The sequence below is a fragment of the Oncorhynchus kisutch genome, linkage group LG3 (genome assembly GCF_002021735.2).
Source record: "Oncorhynchus kisutch isolate 150728-3 linkage group LG3, Okis_V2, whole genome shotgun sequence".
NCBI classification, from domain to species: domain Eukaryota; kingdom Metazoa; phylum Chordata; class Actinopteri; order Salmoniformes; family Salmonidae; genus Oncorhynchus; species Oncorhynchus kisutch.
Genome location: NC_034176.2, coordinates 39,614,846 through 39,634,732, shown reverse-complemented (window position 1 = coordinate 39,634,732; position 19,887 = coordinate 39,614,846). Strand labels below are relative to the sequence as shown.

Here is a 19,887-nt window from a genome sequence, read left to right as displayed (position 1 = left end):
GCAAGGCTCTGCTCACTGAGTCTATACATAGTCAAAGCTTTCCTTCATTTTGGGTCAGTCACAGTGGTCAGGTATTCTCTGGGGTCTGGTCTCAGGACCAGCTTGCTTAGGGGACTCTTCTCCAGGTTCATCTCTTGTAGGTGATGGCTTTGTTATGCAAGGTTTGGGAATCGCTTCCTTTTAGGTGGTTGTAGAATTTAACAGTTTGTTTTCTGGATTTTGATAATTAGCGTGTATCGGCCTAAATCTGCTCTGCGTGCACTATTTGGTATTTTATGTTGTACACAGAGGATATTTTTTGCCGAACCCTGTGTGCAGTCTCAATTTGGTGTTTGTGAGCAGGCCCCAGACCTCACAACCCTAAAGGGCAATGGGTTTTATAACTGATTCAAGTATTTTAGCCAGATCCTAATTGGTATGTCAAATTTTATGTTCCTTTTGATGGTGTAGAAGGCCCTTCTTGCCCTGTCTCTCAGATAGTTCACAGCTTTGTGGAAGTTACCTGTGGCGCTGATGTTTAGGCCGAGGTATGTATATATTTTTTTGTTTTCTCTAGGGGCAGTGGTGTCTAGATGGAATTTGTATTTATGGTCCTGGCAACTGGACCTTTTTTGGAACACAATTTTTTTGTCTTACTGAGATTTACTGTCAGGGCCCAGGTCTGACAGAATCTGTGCAGAAGATGTAGGTGCTGCTGTAGGCCCTCCTTGGTTGGGGACAGAAGCACCAGATCATCAGCAAACAGTAGACATTTGGCTTCAGATTCTAGTAGGGTGAGGCCGGGTGCTGCAGACTGTTCTAGTGCCTTTGCCAATTCGTTGATATATATGTTGAAGAGGGTGGGACTCAAACGGCATCCCTGTCTCACCCCACGGCCACGTGGAAATAATTTTAAAAAATCTTCATTTTTAAAAAATGTTTGTGTACATAGATTTTATAATGTTGTATGTTTTTCCCCCAACACCGCTTTCTATCAATTTGATTTCCATGCCAAATAGAGTCAACAGCTTTTTTGAAATCAACAAAGCATGAGAAGACTTTGCCTTTGTTTTGGTTTCTTTGTTTGTACATTAGGGTGTGCAGGGTAAATACGTGGTCTGTTGTATGGTAATTTGGTAAAAAGCCAATTTGACAATTGCTCAGTACCTTACGAGTACGAGTCTGCTAATAATAGCCTAGTGGTAGCCTAGTGGTTAGAGCGTTGGACTAGTAACCAAAAGGTTGCAAAATTGAATCCCCAAGCTAAACAAGGCAGTTAACCCACCGTTCATCATTGAAAATAAGAATTTGTTCTTAACTGACTTGCCTAGTTAAATAAAGGTAAAAAAAAAAAAAAATGATAATGCAGAGGATTTTCCCTTGGTTGGTGTTGACTCATATCCCAGTTATATCCCAGTTATTGGGGTCAAATGTGGGGTGAACAGTTCTTGTTACAAATATTAGGGAAGATGCCAGAGTTGAGGAGGATGTTAAAGAGTTTAAGTATAGCCAATTGGAATTTGTGGTCTGTATTCTTTATAATTTATTTTAGGAAACCATCAACACCACAGGCCTTTTTGGGTTGGAGGGTTTGTATTTTGTCCTGTGGTTTATTCTGTGTAATTGGAGAATGCAGTCAGTTCTGGTAGTCTTTAATAGTTGACTCTAAGATTTGTATTTGATCATACATATGTTTTTACTGTTTGCTTCTTGTCATAGAGCCAACATGATTTGAGAAGTGGTTTATCCAAACATCTTTGTTTTTTGATAGATAACTATTCGTGTTGTTGTTTGTTTAGTGTGTTCCAATTTTCCCAGAAGAGGTTATTTTCTATGGATTCTTCAATGACATTGAGCTGATTTCTGACGTGCTGTTCCTTCTTTTTCCTTAGTGTATTTCTGTATTGTTTTAGTGATTCACAATAGTGAAGGCGTAGGCTCAGGCTTTCTGGGTCTCTATGCTTTTGGTTGGATAGGTTTCTCAATTTCTTTCTTATGTTTTTGATTTCTTCATCAAACCATTTGTCATTGTTGTTAATTTTCTTAGGTTGTCAGCTTGACTTTTTTTTATTTGATAGGATTCTCTCTCAATCTCTCTGTACACACTGTAGTATTTGATTACACACTTCTGTCTCAGATCTGTTAGTCACACAGCTAGCCTCTCTCTTTTCTCACTCTACCCCCCCTCTCTCTACTCTCATCTTTCTCCTCCCTCTCTCCACCTTATTATCCTTCTCACCATCTCTCTGTGATTCAAAGTTGAATAGTGGCTTGGGTGAAAGCTTTAATAAGGTTAAGTGCTGTGTGTGTGTGTGTGTGTGTGCGTGCATGCGCGCTTTACGTGTACGCTTTGCGTGTGTGTGGGCGTACAAGAGATTGTGACTTAGTCCTGTGGGATGCTCTAAACACTGCTTTTGTTAATGATGGGATTTTCCCTCTCCTCCACCTTCTGTTCTTCTTCTTCCCCCTCTTCCTCTCACCCCCCCCTCCAATCTCCTACTCCTTCCTCTCACCCCCCCTCCAATCTCCTACTCCTTCCACTCACCCCCCCCCCCTCCAATCTTCTACTCCTTCCTCTCACCCCCCTCCAATCTCCTACTCCTTTCTATCATCCTCCAAAGTCAAACCGTGAGTTTCCGTCAGAAAGAAACAAGTGATCTTGCTCCCTCCCCTTCTTTCTTTCTCTCTCTCCTCCCTCCCCTTCTCTCTCCTCCCTCTCCTTCCCCCTCTCTTGCCTACCTCCCCTTCCCTCTCTCTCTCTCTCCCTCTCCCTCTCTCTCTTGCCCTCTGCTCAACATTCCTTTTTTCTCCTGTTCAATCTCTCTCTCTCTCTGTCTTCCTCTCACTGGTTCACTCACTCCTCTCCTCTTTCGTTCAGTGGCTGTGTGAAGGGAGTGTCGTATGGACACAGACTCGGCTGGTGGAAGACGTCAAAGCAGAGGTAAGGACACATCTCCCCCTCTCTCTTTCCCCCCCTTTCTCTCTCTTTCCCTCTATCTATTGCTCTCTTTCCCCCCCTTTCTCTCTCTCTCTTTCCCTCTATCTATTGCTCTCTTTCCCCCCCTTTCTCTCTCTCTCTTTCCCTCTATCTATTGCTCTCTTTCCCCCCCTTTCTCTCTCTTTCCCTCTATCTATTGCTCTCTTTCCCCCCCTTTCTCTCTCTTTCCCTCTATCTATTGCTCTCTTTCCCCCCCTTTCTCTCTCTCTCTTTCCCTCTATCTATTGCTCTCTTTCCCCCCTTTCTCTCTCTCTCTTTCCCTCTATCTATTGCTCTCTTTCCCCCCTTTCTCTCTCTCTCTTTCCCTCTATCTCTTTCGTCCCTCTCTCTCTTTCGTCCCCCCGTTTCCTTCACCTGCTCACAGAGATTTGGAGTTGTTTCCTCGGCTGTTTTGATGCACATTTTCACTCTCTCGCTCTCTCTCCGTGGCAGCCTTTCTCACTCTCCTTTTCTCTCTCCCACTTTCCCCCTCTCTATCTCCGTCTCTCTCCATACATACATCTGTTGCGAAAGTGGGGAAGCACTGTCTTTTTATTTGCCTGTACCTTACAGGCAGAGCATTCCTTACTGACGGAAAGACGAAATAACAGAACTGACTAAAAAATGTGTCTGTGCGTGCGTGCGTGCGTGCGTGTGTGTGTGTCTGTGTGCGCCTGCAATATGCGCTATTGATAGATAAAGTTGTATTTAGGGTGCTTGTCTACGGCATTTTGGTAGTATAGCCATGACCACACTCTGTAGGGACTGTTATTGTCGTGGCAAGGACGTCTCGCTGTCTGTCTCTACCTTCACCGCTTGACTCGCTGTTGGGGCTTGCGTGCGAGCAGCCGTGTGTGTGTGTCTATAAAGGGCTCCAGTCCAGACTAACATATTCCCCCTAACTTTTTCAGTCGATGGCACCAGCCCATGATTTGGTGGCACACAGATATTGTTTTTCACGGCGTCACACAATCAAATTCATTTCAATCATCGTCTTATAAAGTCCTTATTAAGTATACAATGTTTGTTTAATAAGTGTAATAGGCCACTGAGGTGTTATTCAATCAATTATTCCAAATATTTTGATTTGCAACCTAATCCAGTGATTGTCATGAATCTTTGGTTTACAATGAACTTTTGTTATATTTTACTGTCAAAATAGGGCTCCAGAATTGTCCATTTTTTTTGTTCAATAGAGATGAACTTGCTTACATGGGCACTAATATTATCTATAGGCCTAATTCAATTGGTGCTAATTCACCACATAAGACAGTGGAAACTCAAAACACATTAGCTAGATCGCTTACTTTAAATATAACACCTACTGCTAGTCGACATTAATCTAACAGTAAATGTAAGGATTTCAATGAGGCCTAGTGCACCCGCGATGCCCGATGCGCAATCAAAGCCATATCAGATATCTTGATTGTAAAACAGTGTGCTTTGAGATCAATGATGATCATTGAGAAATAAAGATGATACCTACAGAAAGCTGAGAACCTCCTCTCTTTAATATGGATAACTAGTTGCTTCCAAAATGGTTTTGTTTTTCACAATTGCATTTTGAAATGTTATACAATCACAAGGGGTTTACACGAGGGGGGAGAGAGTTGCTCATTACAGCAGCCAGCCCCAATGGAACAGGCGGGCACAGTGGCAGGGCAGACCGTTTTATTACAGGAATCATGAGGATAATGCACTTTACTGTTAAACAAAATCCTGTTTTTTTTCTGCGCCCAAAATATGACTTTTTAATTCATGGTGACCAGGTAGAATGTGTTGACCAGGTAGAATGTGTTGACCAGGTAGAATGTGTTGACCAGGTAGAATGTGTTGACCAGGTAGAATGTGTTGACCAGGTAGAATGTGGTGACCAGGTAGAATGTGCAGCTCTCACAGCCAAGTTAAAGGGTCCCAAAATGTGGCTAAATGGTCGCAGTTTGGAGCCCTGCAATGAGTGTGTGTGTGTGCGTGTGTGTGTGTGTGTGTGTGTGTGTGTGTGTGGAGACAGTGTAAGCAATGGAATGTGTGCCTCTAAAGTCTGTTTATACTGTAGTTACTTACTCGTATTAGATGTGTGCTGTTTTTACCCTGACCTCTGTTTTTCTCCTTCCATCCCTCTCTGTCCTTCCTTCCCTCCCTCCCTCTCTCTCACTTTCCCTCTCTCTCCCTCTCTCTTTTTCCTCTATCTCGTTCTCTCCCTCCCCCTTGCCATCTCTCTTCATTTCTCTCTCTCTCTCCTTCTTTCCTCTCTCATCCCTTCCTCTCTCCCTCCCTCTCCCTGGGCAGGTAGCAAAATGGATTGGTCTCAGTCCGAGCGTTGGAAAAGGCAGAAAGCGGAAGAAAGCTGGACTGAACGTGAACTTCAAAGAGGTACGAGCCCTCTTTGGCCCAAGTGACGCTTTAAATAGACCTCTATCTCATGCGCTCATGGCCTCAGTGTGTCTTTCACTGACTCAGAGCTTCCAAGTGCTCTCTCTTGCTCTCTCCCCCTCTCTCTCTCTCTAGGCCTCCCTATGCTTTTCCTTCTCTCTCTAGTATGTTTAGAGCCGTGTTAAGGTGTAGAGTTATGCAGCACTTCACTTCTCTGTGTCATTTCCATTGTGTCCCGGTGTATAGCATTAACACGTCATGTTCCAGACTGTGCCTCTCTCCGAGTGTGTTTGCAATTCACACACACACACACACACACACACACACACACACACACACACACACACACACACACACACACACACACACACACACACACACACACACACACACACACACACACACACACACCTGTATCACTAATGAGCAAGCACCAACCTACAGTATAAACCACAGAGGTCTAGGAACCTTTAGCCTGTATAATACTGCCTGGGATAATGAGAGACTTTGGTGATTTATGAGAGACTTTAGCATGTACTTATCACTGGATACAATCACTTTGACAGGGAGTTTTTCGCGAACCATTCATGCATTAACATTATCTGACCTGCAATGAATGTAAGTGAAAAGTTACTATGGCACCTGTTTCGTTCTTCAGTGTGGAACACATGTTGTTTTGTCTATTAGAATACAGGTCGTTTTGTCTATTAGAATACATGTCGTTTTGTCTATTAGAATACATGTCGTTTTGTCTATTAGAATACATGTCGTTTTGTCTATTAGAATACAGGTCGTTTTGTCTATTAGAATACATGTCGTTTTGAATATTAGTATCTGGGAACTTCTCATGTTAGATATTTCACGTTAACTGAACTTGAGTCAAAGTCCTAAACCTAGCAAGAGTTGTTTCTGTGAAACAGCCTTCCTCCAGTAACAGCCTGGGTAACAGCTTCCCCACCACCTCATCTTGCAGGTTGGCATATTTATGGCCTCTGAGGGGGCACACACACACACACACACACACACACACAAAGGGGCAGCGAAAGGGCCTCTTCCTGTGGGAGGGAGAGTACGGAAATCAGACCCATGAAAGAATAGCCAATTACTGTTCGCTTGGCCACGCACAATAGCCTGGGAGAGAGGGAGGGAGGGGAGGTGGGGGGCGTTCAGTGTTTGAAGTTACGCCATAAAAGCCATCCTGAAAGGAAACACGAGGTGACCCAATCCACCTCGGCCCACCCCACCTCTCACCACCTCCCTCCCTATGCCTCTCCCCTGCTGCCCATCATCCCATCATCCCTCTCTCTCTCCCTTTGTTTCTGTGTACAGAGGGAGGGCCTGGATGGGCCAGGTGTATTTTATATTACTCCTTCAAACGTGCCTGCCGCATTCTCCCCCCCTCCTCCCCCTCTCTTCCCCCATCTGCCTGTCACAGGTCTATAAATCACCAAGCAGACCGGCTATGAAAACCGGCGAGGAGAGAGGGAGAGGGGGAGGAGGGGAAAGGTAGAAGAGAAAGCAGGAAGTGAAGAGCACAGGGGAAGAGAAGGGATGAAAGATGGGGGAGAGGGTGGACAAGAGGGAAGAGAGAGGTGAAGGGATAACGAAGAGAGGAGAGCAGAAGACAGAGAGGATAGAAGGGATGAGAGAGGGTTGCAAAATTCCAGTAACTTTCCCCAAATTCCCTGATTTTCTAGAATTCTTAGTTGGCAGATTCCCAAAATCAGGAGGGATAAGCAGGAAATCAGGAATCCTCCAACCAGGATTTCTGGAAAATCTGGGATGTTACTAGAATCTTGCAACCGAGAGAGAAGTACCTGGAGAGAGTAGAGTAAGAGTAGAAAATAAGGAGAAAATATTTGACTATAAGAGAGAAGAGATGACGACAAATATGAAAAAGGATGAGACAAGAGAATCGACAGAACAAGATGAGAAGGGAAGAATGGAGTGAGGAAGAGAAGAGTGCTGTTGACTGGATCCTAGTCCAGACTGGCCAAAGGCATCAGGCATGAGACAGAGCCAGTGTAGCATTTAGTACTAATGACATCATAGATGATTAGAGGTCTAGACACACACACACACACACACACACACAATCACAGTGTATAGAGAGTCAGACACCCCCCCCCCCCCCCCCCCCACAGAGAGAAGCCTGAGATCAGGGTCACTTTAATAGAGCCAGACTTTATTACCTCCTTCCCTTCATCGCTTTTATGTACCGTGTGTGTGTGTGTGTGTGTGTATGTTTGTGTGTATACGTGTGTGTGCATGCGTGTGTGTGTGTACGTGTATATGTGGTTGTGTGTTTGTGTGTCTTTGTATGTGTGGGTGTGCACATGATTGTATGTATGTGTCTGTGGCTGTGCGCATACGTATACAGTATGTGTGTATGTATGTGGGTGTATCAAGGGTCTACTAAAGGATATTAGTCATGCTCTTGTGGTAATGGGCCTCATTTTGCTCTCATTTTCATCTGTGGTCGGTGTAATGAGAGGGTCTCTCTGCCCCTGCTAATCAGCTCAGGAAACCCTGTAGGGGAAGGCTGTCTGGCACCGGCGGGCAACAGCTTCTTTGGCCGATATCCCAGTCGCTAACCAGGTTTCCATCCAATCTTTTAATGTGAGTATAGATGGAGAGATTATAATCACCAAGTCCTTGATTAGTGAAATCAGGTGTGTGAGAGTTGAGCTAGAACAAAACCCTTCATACCAAGAATTGGGCTGTTCTGTTTTGCTTGTCTGTGGTAAATCTTCTTGCTGTACACTGCTTGGGAATGTTCCAGAGACTGAGGGAAAATGGGGGAAATTAGTCTCCGATCAACACAATATCAACTCATTCACACCTAGGTGATGACCTGTCCTATATAACACAATCCACCATTTACAGATTGCCATAGCAACAGGCACTATGCATATCGGCCCCCTCCCTCTGCTGCCTCCTGAAGTCAAGTCAACAGTGACTGTACCACTTCTTACATTTATATTTTAGACATTTAGCAGACGCTCTTATCCAGATCGACTTATAGGAGCTTAAATATGTTTATTGCTTAAATATAGCATGGTGACCTCTATGTAAACGGTGACATCACCATAGTTGAGTTGAGTAAGACTAGACAGTGTTCCTTTGCAGTGGTCGTGACGTGTTTATAATGGGACTTATATGTGTTAACACTAGGAGAGCCAAGAGAATCATGTTGACTCAAAAAATATATTTTTTTAAGTCATGTTCCCGCCCCGTCCTTGACTTTCACTAAATATGTCTATATAACACACTATCATTGTTAGAATCTTAATATCACAAACCAAATTTGTGTTATGAGTAGTTTTAAGAGGACATACATTTTTTCCCCCCCTGCCCCTCATTCACCGCAAATCACTCACTGGCAGTCAGCCTGCGTAACTGATGGCCCTTCAAAATGGCAAAATGTGTAGATTTGCAGGAAATTAGCTTTCAAACTGCACAATTGTCTCTCAGCCTCATGACAAAATGTGTACAGCAATATTATAAAACTGTACATTTTTCTTTCTGCCCCATGTTTTTTTTGGGGTTTAGCCGAAAGACAAGTCTTTAAATGATGGGTGAGAATATTATCAATTGTTAAATTGCATATCAAGAATCTGATGAACAGTGCAGCTCGAAAGTGACACAGAGGCAGGTAAACATTTTGATGTCTATATAGAATCAGAAAGACTATTAAACTCTGAACTCCATTTCAAAATCAAACTTTTTGGCAGAATTACCATGATTCCATCCGCTCCCAACGTGAACTCGCAACACTCAAAGCACAGTATTATATTTCAACTCAAAATATGCCATTCTGTTCTTTTGAAATGCATTTTAAATGATTATTATTGCGATTGCATGTACTGTATGAAATGTATGTATTAGACTGTTAAAATGTTGAAGATCAAAATATGTCATGGAATGGATGGCTTTCCCATAAAATTCCATTCAACATTTTGGGACAATGTAGCCCCCCTATTTACACAAATGACAACAAACATGTCACTCAAATCAGTACTTCCTAGTTCCATGTATCAAACAGGTATTTCAGTTATACTAAAACTAGGAACATCTGGAGAGTCCCCTTCTGATTATAGACCCATATTATAGACCCCCAATTGTGACAATAAAAGAATAACAAAGCTTATAAGCAATAGAATATCAAAAGTCTTCCCAGACTTGATACATAGCAACCAAACAGGGTTTTATTTAAAATAGACACTTACAAACAAATACAAGAACATGTTTCAGTTTAATACAATACGCAAAGAAACAAGACGTAGATGAATCAATAATGGCTGTTGATGACAAAAAGGCTTTTGACTGTCTTGAAAGTCCTTCTCTATTCAAAACTTTGGAAGCTCTCAACTTTCCAGATAAAATAATACATTTAATAAACATGTTATATAACTGTCCTAAAGCAAAAATATAAACAAATAATACATTATCTGATAAAAATTGCTTTAGAAAGGGGCACAAGACAGGGATGTTCACTCACTCCACTCCTGTTTGCAATAGCAATTGAACCGCTTGCAGAAAGAATTAGACCGGACCCAAATATAACAGGTACCAGTATTGGTAAACATGAATATAAACTCAATTTATTTGAAAATGATCACCTGATATACCTGACCAATACTGAAAACTCAATGCCCTCTTTGCTAAAAATGTTTTCAGAATACCAAAAATTATAAAATTTTTAAATAATGGCAATAGGAAAAAATAAATATATCACTACAGTATCTACAGCAATCATTTGGACCACAAAAATTTGAAATACTTAGGATGCTTAATAAGTGACAACAAACAAAAAAAATCTAAAGATAACTTAAATTCATTACTCAACGATATGAAAGCAGATCTAAGTAAATTTAATAATCTTCCCATAAATCTTACAGGTAGAATAAACCTCTTTAGTCCATGGCAGCCAAAGTTTTTGTATTTATTTTCGGTAATACAAATTACCCCACTGATGACATTCTTTAAAAAAGTTGAATTGGTAATAACAGACTTTATATTGTATGGGCAAATAAAATGAATAGAACAAAAATTAAAGTTATACCGAGGGTGGTTTTAACCTCGCTCCCAATGCTTTTACATGCAACATATAGTTAAATACACTAAAGAGGAACAATGGGTACATATTTAAGATTGTTTTTGTGATATGGAAGACATCTAAACCTTGCAGAGAGCATATCCAACTGACAATCTCTTAGAAAAAAATATGAACTATTGGAACCAAGACATGAAAATAATTGATGTTGGCACAAGATGGAGGGAAAGTTGGAGTTTAACTAACGAATTTACAGTTAACGAAAATGTACGCTTAATCCAGTAAGGTCTGGGTGCCTTGTAAGGATCCGACGGCGAGTGGGTAATCCGCCTCTACCATCAGTCTTATTAACCAACGTGCAATCATTGGATAATAAAAAGGATGAGCTCCGTTCAAGACTATCCTACCAACGGGACATTATAAACTGTAATATCTTATGTTTCACCGAGTCGTGGCTGAACGACGACATGGATAACATACAGCTGGCTGGGTTTTCGGTCCATCGGCAAGATAGAACAGCTGCCTCCGGTAAGACAAGGGGTGGCGGTATGTGTCTATTTGTAAATAACAGCTGTTGCAGGAAATCTAATATTAAGGAAGTCTCTAGGTTTTCCCTGCCTGAGGTAGAGTATCTCATGATAAGCTGTAGACCACCGTATTTACCAAGAGAGTTTTCATCTATATCGTAGTTGTCTATTTACCACTACAAACCGATGCTGGCACTAAGACCGCACTCAATGAGCTGTATAAGGTCATAAGCAAACAATAACATGTTCATCAATGGCCTGGCTCCCCCTCCACTCAGTATTTTTGTTAAACAGAAAACCCAAACATATGGCAGCAGATCCACAAGGTCTGCCATGAGAGGTGACTGTAGGTGACTTTCAGGAAAAGGACCTTTAGTAAATCCGCTTTCTCTGTGAGAGCTTCTCATGTCTGGAATACACTGCCATCAGACACACATAACTGCACCACCTATCACACTTTCACAAAATGTATGAATACATGGCTAAAGGCCAATCAGATTTGTGAACATAATCCCTAGCTGTGTATTGCCGCTTTCCATGTTGTCTGTTGTCTGTAGCTTGTGAGGTTTGGAAACACTTTGTTCTATGTTGCTCTGTCTTATATGTTGCTCTGCGTGTGCTCACTGCTCAATGATTGTCTATATTATAATAGTTTTTAATAACCTGCCCAGGGACTGCGGATGAAAATTATCCAGCTGGCTAAAACCGGCACTTTTACTGAAATGTTGTTTAATGTGCACTGTCCCTGTAAAAATAAAAATAAACTCCTAGTGGCCGCGGACTTTAATGCAGGTAAACAGAAATCCGTTTTACCTAAACTTAGGAATAAACCTTTAGACCACCTTTACAAAGCTCTCCCTCGCCCTCCATTTGGCAAATCTGACCATAATTGTATCCTCCTGATTCCTGCTTACAAGCAAAAACTAAAGCAGGAAGCGTATTGAGCAGTGACTCGCTCAATACGGATGTGGTGAGATGACGCAGATGCTAAGCTACAGGACTGTTTTGCTAGCACAGACGGGAATGTGTTCCAGGATTCTTCCGATGGTGTTGAGGAGTACACCACATCAGTCACTGGCTACATCAATAAGTGCATTGATGACGTCGTCCCCACAGTGGCCGTACATTCCCCAACCAGAAGCCATGGATTACAGGCAACATCCACACTGAGCTAAAGGCTAGAGCTGCCGCTTTCAAGGAGCAGGACTCTTTTAAGAAATCCTGCTATGCCCTTCTGACTAACCATCAAAAAGGCAAAGCGTCAATACAGGACTAAGATTGAATTGTATTACACCGGCTCGTCGGATGTGGCAGGGCTTGCAAACTATTACGGACTAAAAAGGGAAGCGCAGCTGCGAGCTGCCCAGTGACATGAGCCTACCAGATGAGCTAAATTACTTCTATGCTCGCTTCGAGGCAAGCAACACAAAGCATGCATGAGAGCATCAGCTGTTCCGGACGACTGTGTGATCATGCTCTCCATAGCTGATGTGAGTAAGACCTTTAAACAGGTCAACATTCACAAGGCCGCAGAGCCAGATGGATTTTCAGGACGTGTACTCTGAGCATGCACTGACCAACTGGCAAGTGTCTTCACTGACATTTTCAACCTCTCCCTGACCAAGTCTGTAATACCAACCTGTTTCAAGCAGACCACCATAGTCCCTGTGCCCAAAAACACCAAGGTAACCTGCGTAAATGCCTACCAACCCGTAGAACTCACATCTATAGCCATGAAGTGCTTTGAAAGACATTCATACTATTATCCCAGAAACCCTAGAACCACTCCAATTTGCATACCACCCCAACAGATCCACAGATGATGCAATCTCTATTGCATTACACACTGCTTTTTCCCACCTGGACAAAAGGAGCACCTATGTGAGAGTGCTATTCATTGACTACAGCTCAGCGTTCAACACCATAGTGCCGTCAAAGCTCATCCGTAAGGTAAGGACCCTGGGACTAAACACCTCCCTCTGCAACTGGATCCTGGACTTCCTGACGGGGTACCCCCAGGTGGTAAGGGTAGGTAATACCACATCTGCCAAGCTGATCCTCAACACGGGGGCCCCTTAGGGCCTAGCACGACTCCAACACCATCATTAAGTTTGCTGATGACACAACAGTGTCAGTAGGCCTGATCACCGACAACGATGAGACAGCCTATAGGGAGGAGGTCAGAGACCTGGCAGAGCGGTGCCAGGATAACAATCTCTCCCACAACGTGATCAAGACTAAGGAGATGATTGTGGACTACAGGAAAAGGAGGACCGAGTACGCCCCCATTCTCATCGACGGGGCTGTAGTGGAGCAGGTTGAGAGCTTCAAATTCCTTGGTGTCCACATCACCAACAAACTATCATGGTCCAAACACACCAAGACAGTTGTGAAGAGTGCACAACAATGCCTATTCCTCCTCAGGAGACTGAAAGGATGTGGCATGGGTCCTCAGATCCTCAAAGAGTTCTACAGCTGTGCCATCGAGGGCATCACTGCCTGGTATGGCAACTGCTCGGCTTCCGACAGCAAATCACTACAGAGGGTAGTGCGTACGGCCCAGTACATCACTGTGGCCAAGCGTCCTGCCATCCAGGACCTCTATACTAGAAGTGTCTGAGGAAGGCCCTAAAAAAGGCCCATCCACTCTAGTCATATACTGTTCTCTCTGCTACCGCACGGCAGGCATTACCAGAGCGTGAAGTCTATGTCCAAAATGCTTCTTAACAGCTTCTACCCCCAAGCCATGAGATTTCCGAACAGCTAATCAAATGGCTACCCAGACTATTTGCATTGTTAGGCCCTAAAGCTTAGGCTTAGGCTACTTACTAACAGCAGATACAAATAATGAAAGAAAACCTCAATGTAGTGGCCTATAGATATGAATTGCACAATAATTATACCTTTATGGATTATTGGTACATTGTTTTCTCTTTATTCAACCCGCCCGCCACCCAACTGCCCTTCATCCACACAGTATTTCATGATATAACCGCGGGGACTGCGGCTAATGAGTCAACCAGCGCATCACTATTTTGTGTGTGCTCCATTAGTCTAAGGGTAGGGTAGACCAAGGCGCAGCGTGATTTGAGTTCATCATGAACCAGCAAAAAAAAACAATAAACAATACAACGAACGAAAAGCTTCGTCGTCGTGCAAAAATACATGCAACCAAACAAAGACAAGATCCCACAACTGAAGGTGGGAAAAAGGGCTGCCTAAGTATGATCCTCAATCAGAGACAACGATAGCCTCTGATTGGGAACCATACTAGGCCAACAAAGAAAAAGAAAACATAGATATACAAAAACTAATGTACCCACCCTAGTCACACCCTGACCTAACCAAAATATAGAGAATAAACAGAGCTCTCTAAGGTCAGGGCATGACAAACAGGGCTGTTTGGTTCTGGTTCGTCTCAGCATCAGGCAGTGCAGAAGCCTACTAAAGAATGTGCAGCTAGGACCCCTATCCTGGCTAGGCTCCTCTGATGAAAGACACTACGACGTCTGCTGGACCTGCAACACTACACACACACGAACAAACGAACAAACACACACAAGGCCTGTGGGGAGATGACGTTTGTAGTTGCTACTATGGTGATGTTATTGGGTTGTGTTGTCAGGGACTGGTATATATTTACAGAGTTTGGTGGATATCAGATAAAAGTCTATTGTGTGCATCTTTTAATTGTAGCTCTAACATCCATGTGCATGTCTGAAAGACGACAACCCAATCTAGTACTGACACGTTGGCCCCTGCGTTACCAGACACTGGGTTATCAGCCTGGTCTCTGATGGCGTGAGGTAAAGAATGAAAGATTTACAACTGTAAAGTAATTCAATGGCATGAATTATGCCCCAACCTGGTCTGAGGTTGGTAGACAGGTCATGGTATATGGTATGTCTACCTCTGTGATCCCATGTTGCGTGCCCTATCCATGTGCACCCAGTATTCCTCAGACCGTACCGTGACCCACCTGAACAGAGCATTTGAAGGGTTATGGTTAGGAGGGATGGAGGGGAGGGGAGGGGACACCACCATGGAGTCATGTGCTTTCTATTATACACGCACACACACACACAACCACAGGACGGTGGATTACTGCATTCCACAAAACACACCAGAGGGAAAGACTCCTCTCAGCTTAGATTAATATATGAGAGAGAGAGAGAGAGAGAGAGAGAGAGAGAGAGAGAGAGAGAGAGAGAGAGAGAGAGAGAGAGAGAGAGAGAGAGAGAGAGAGAGAGAGAGAGAGAGAGAGAGAGAGGAGAGAGAGAGAGAGAGAGAGAGAGAGAGAGAGAGAGAGAGAGAGAGAGAGAGAGAGAGAGAGAGAGAGAGAGAGAGAGAGAGAGAGAGAGAGAGAGAGAGAGAGAGAGAGAGAGAGAGAGAGAGAGAGAGAGAGAGAGAGAGAGAGAGAGAGAGAGAGAGAATGAAACATCTCCTTCTATTGTAAGTGTAGTGAAATATACCCTTATCAAACATATTAGCAGTATGCACGAAGCCGTAGGTAACAGAAGTCTCTCTCTCCTCTCCTCTTAGTTGACTCTTTCCATTGTAGCAGTGGTCCGGTCCATTGACTAGAGGATACTGTTGCATGGGAAGCCGAGGGCCGAGAGGCTTCCCTAATGTTAAAACAACGTCCGTTTCACTGATCTCTCATATATAAAGCACTTCACCCCAATAAGAATCTGTTGATTTAGCATTACACGTTTGGCTAGGAATCTCTCGAGCGTGTGTGTATGTGTGCCTCAATGGCACACTTGTGTCAGGCCTGGCCTTATAAAACCATAAATCAATTCAATGCTGATTTATTGAGTCAGTTTACACACACACACACACACACATATACACGACACACACACACACACACAACTGTAAAGATGCAGGTTTTATTTGAACTGCGTAGACGTATGCTTTATGTAAGCTGGTAATTGGTACAGCACCTTCCTCTTTATCACACTCCAGAGCCTGGCCTTTAAAAAGTATGGCCTATCATTAATGGAATGTTATTTGCAGGAAAGTATAAGGGATGTGTGCAAAAGGCATAATATGTATCACTGTTTGTGAAATGAAAGGTACAGTGTTTTATAGTACGGACAGACTGTCAGAGATAGTGAGATTGAAAGAAAGTATGGATCTAGACAGAGAGTTGAAAATATCCAGAGAGAGAAAGAGACGGAAAGATAGAACGAAAGATAGAGGTACCTGTCTGTGGTGTATTTGTCTCATTTATCACTCAGCAGTAGGTCTGGTTTTTGGGGGGCATTTGAAGCTCACTACCTGTCTCATCACTCCACAGGAGACGTGTGTGTGTGTGTGGGGGGGGGTCTGGGTGTGTGTGTGTGTGTGACTCCCTGTAGTGATGTGTGCTCATCCTGACATGTCATTTAACGTCTGGCAGTCGCTCAGTATAATGCCACTTTGTGCTTTATGACTCTCCCAGGAACACACACACACACACACACACACACACACACACACACACACACACACACACACACAATGGTGAGACATTTCACTAAAATGGAAAAGATATCAGAGGGAAACAGAGGTACGTACACACACACACACAAACCCACACATACACTGAGGTAACATCTGTGTCTATTCAACAGCTCACTCACAAGAGTTCACATTGGATTTATACCAAACACCAATTTGACACATAGTTAATTGTATAGGACAGAGAGTGGTTGGGTAAATTACATTGTGTGTTTTGAGTCATGCTCTCTGTAAAGCAGCCAGTCTTCTGTTGGAATCTGAATCAATACTTTCACATAAAACCTAAAGGGGTGATTCAGGCATCACCTCATTCATAGGTTTTCATGGGGTACAGTATGTAGTGTGTGCGTCAGTGTGTGTCTGTGTGTGTGTGTCTGTCTGTGTGTGTGTGTGTGTGTGTGACTGGGGTGGACTGAGTACTAAAACATGTCTGTGCTGGTACTGATTGAAGAGCTCACGGGACCCTCAGACTGCCCTGACATAATTAGCCTCCTCAACCCTCTCTCACGCACACACACACACATACACCACACACACACACCAGGGTAGGGCTTAATTCAGAATTTAGTGTAGAATTCTTGAAGTGAAGTAGTAAACAGGATACAGAATTGCAATTTGAATTAAAGGAAATACAATAGAATTAATTGAAATTAAATGAAATTCAAATGCCTTCTATTCTATATTAGGTGTAGTCTATGCAAATATCAGTTTTGTACATAAAACATAAAAAAGGACATTAAATACATGCATTAGTTTAACCCTCAGGTGAACCCTGAGCCATTCAAAAAGAAGCCAAACAAATTAAAGGGTTGATGGAAATATAATTGGCTATTCTAAGCATTCTATTCTAAGGTCAAAAGAGTATATGAACATTGTTTCCAGAGAAAAGGGATATATTATTTGGTATGTGGAAGTGTAATCTGTCAGATTCAATTAAATTCATGTTCTATGACTGAGTGGGATTTATTTTAATTGCACTGAATTAAATTCTACTTCCTGTGATTTGTGGCCAATTAAATTCTACTTCCTGTGATGTGTGGCCAATTAAATTCTACTTCCTGTGATGTGAGGCCAATTAAATTCTACTTTTACTTTTTTTTTTTTTTTTTGAGGCCAACCCTGATATACTTAAGTAATAATGCCAGAGATGCCGGTGTTTGGAGGATATATTTGCACAGGTGTGTTCGTCTCAGGCCGGGCAAACCATCCCAATATATCTCCTCCACCACCTTCAAGGACATTATCACTTTAATACAACGGGTTACCAACATATTCAAACAATGATTGACATATTTTCATTAAAAATATATTATTTTGTTGAATTTATTCATACTATTTCATCCTTCCACAAGATATAGTCCCGAAACAAATCTAGGGTTGCTACCCAAGCCGGCTGGTCGTTCTATTGGTTCGGTTGCCAGAGACGCGACCAAGTCGTTCAGTCTTTTTGTTCTGTATCTATGGACGCGACACAGTCGCTCGTTCTAAATGTTCCATTGCCATACTGGCTGGAAACGTTCTTATCCCTTGTTGCTAACTAGCCAACTGTGGCTAACTTACAGTCACGTTAAACAGTGCAGACAATAACAACAGTAGTTGCATTTGTTTAAGCTGTTTTCTAGTGACATTTCTTTGGATACATAAAAATGAGCTAATGAGGCATGATTTCTCCTGACATAGAAAATGTGCTCTCTCGTTAGGACATGGTGGTTCAGAGGAGCTAGCCAACAACACAGCTAACACAATAACTTTAAACTGAAGCTGGAATGACCGCAAACTAGCTGCACTTAGTTTCATTTGGCCTTTTTTCAATGACTTTTCTTTGTATATGTCCATAAAAATGATGCCAGCTGATTCATGATTTCGACTGGGGGAGAAACGCTGCCTGCCTCTCTCTCATCCCGAATCCCGACACGTTCATCACTATGGGACAGCTGATGATCGAATCTGAATATTGAAACAATGTTGCAAATGTCGGAGAGACAGACAGTAGGGTTTTTACAAATCTCCGCTGTTGAAAATGATATGTTTGTCTAAAAAAATGGCTTTTTATAGCAGAGATCAAGTTTATAACTTCCCTGCCTGGGCTGATGAGACAGTGGATTGCGCAGTCAGATGGAACAGAGTAAATATGCATTTTTAAGGTCATAGCTTTAGCCGGTGGTAACTTGTGGACTAGACACAGGCTGGAATGCGGTTTTAACCAATCCGCATCCAGGATTAGACCCACCTGTTGTATAAATGCACACAGAGTAATGAGAGCTTTATGTTACTGGGTTCATAGATGCCAGGGATTATGCTTCCCGCACATTAATCCAATAACTACATGTCTTTGAGATCTGAGTGTGTGTATCTGTGTGTGCATGTGCTGGCACTCAGGCAGTCTAACTCTGATGGAGGCAGAAGCCACAAAATCTGAACTCATCATGGGGGACTGCAGTGGTTTGCGGGTCTGCGTACCCACATCCATACGCACACATGCAGTCAGAGCCGGCCCTAGCCTTTTGGGGGCCCTAAGCAAAATGTAATGTTTACAGTTCATTTCCTGCAGTTCTACACATTTTGCCAAGAGAAAATGTTGCAGTTTTAAAGCAAGTTTGCCGCAAATCTACACATTTTGCCATGGGGCAGAGATAAAATGGAGCAATTTTATAACAAACTTCATGCAATTCTACTGCTTTTTGCCATAGGGTAGAGTGGAATGTTTGCAGTTTTGAATGTAATATCGGAGTGAGAGTGACTACCAAAATCAATGGGGGCCCCCCAGTCTGTAATTCAACCATAATTACTACAAGTTTAGATAGCTGGACGCAAGACTAACTTACAATCTGAAATGTTTTTGATGACATGGGGTATTGAGTGACTCTCTGTGACTTTACATAATACGAGATAAACTGTTGATGCACAACCACATTCTTGTGAATTCTACTATCTGAGTGTGGGATGGGCGTAAGCCGCAAGCTCTGGCTCTCCGAGGGTCACGTGTTCAATCACACAGCTTTTTTTCGCTCTTTTTTTTTACCCTATCCCAAACCTTAACCCTTAACTTACCATTTAGAATGGTAACTGTCAAGTTACGTCTGTTGTAACCCTATCCCAAACTTAACCGTCGAAATTTGACATTTGGAGGAACTTCCAAATGTAATGTTTGGAGAAACGTCGGAATCTGAAGTCAAATAGGTAAAAGTGTGAGATCTTGTTGATATAGCAGGGCCCATATGGTTCTGGTCAAAAGTAGTGCGCTATAAAGGGTATATACAGCGCGGTTTGGGACACAGTCCAGATTGATACATACCACACACAGAGATCAAACATGGGACACCCCATTTCCCAGCTTCCTCTGTGGTCAGGTGCTCTCTAGTCAAAGACAGGCTGGAAAACTGGAAGCAAACCAAACACGCACACACAGACACGCACATTCCAAACCACGACCCATTATGCCAGACGTCATAGAATCCAAGTCTGAATTG

At 42.8% G+C, this 19,887-nt stretch overlaps 1 protein-coding gene across 4 annotated transcripts in view; it reads left to right on the top strand.

Moving 5' to 3' along the window:
* Positions 1–19,887, top strand: part of LOC109882678 (aminopeptidase O) — a 97,719-nt gene that overhangs the window by 45,874 nt on the left and 31,958 nt on the right. For 3 of the 4 annotated variants that reach the window (XR_004205653.1, XR_004205652.1, XM_020474777.2), the window contains exons 7-8: positions 2,858–2,920; positions 5,246–5,329. Coding sequence is in view for 2 of the 4 variants with exons in the window: in XM_020474777.2 (XP_020330366.2) it covers positions 2,858–2,920; positions 5,246–5,329 (147 nt within the window). In the remaining 2 variants the exon portion in view is untranslated. The remainder of the gene's footprint in view (positions 1–2,857; positions 2,921–5,245; positions 5,330–19,887) is intronic. The other variant, XM_031805918.1, reaches the window with a different exon arrangement.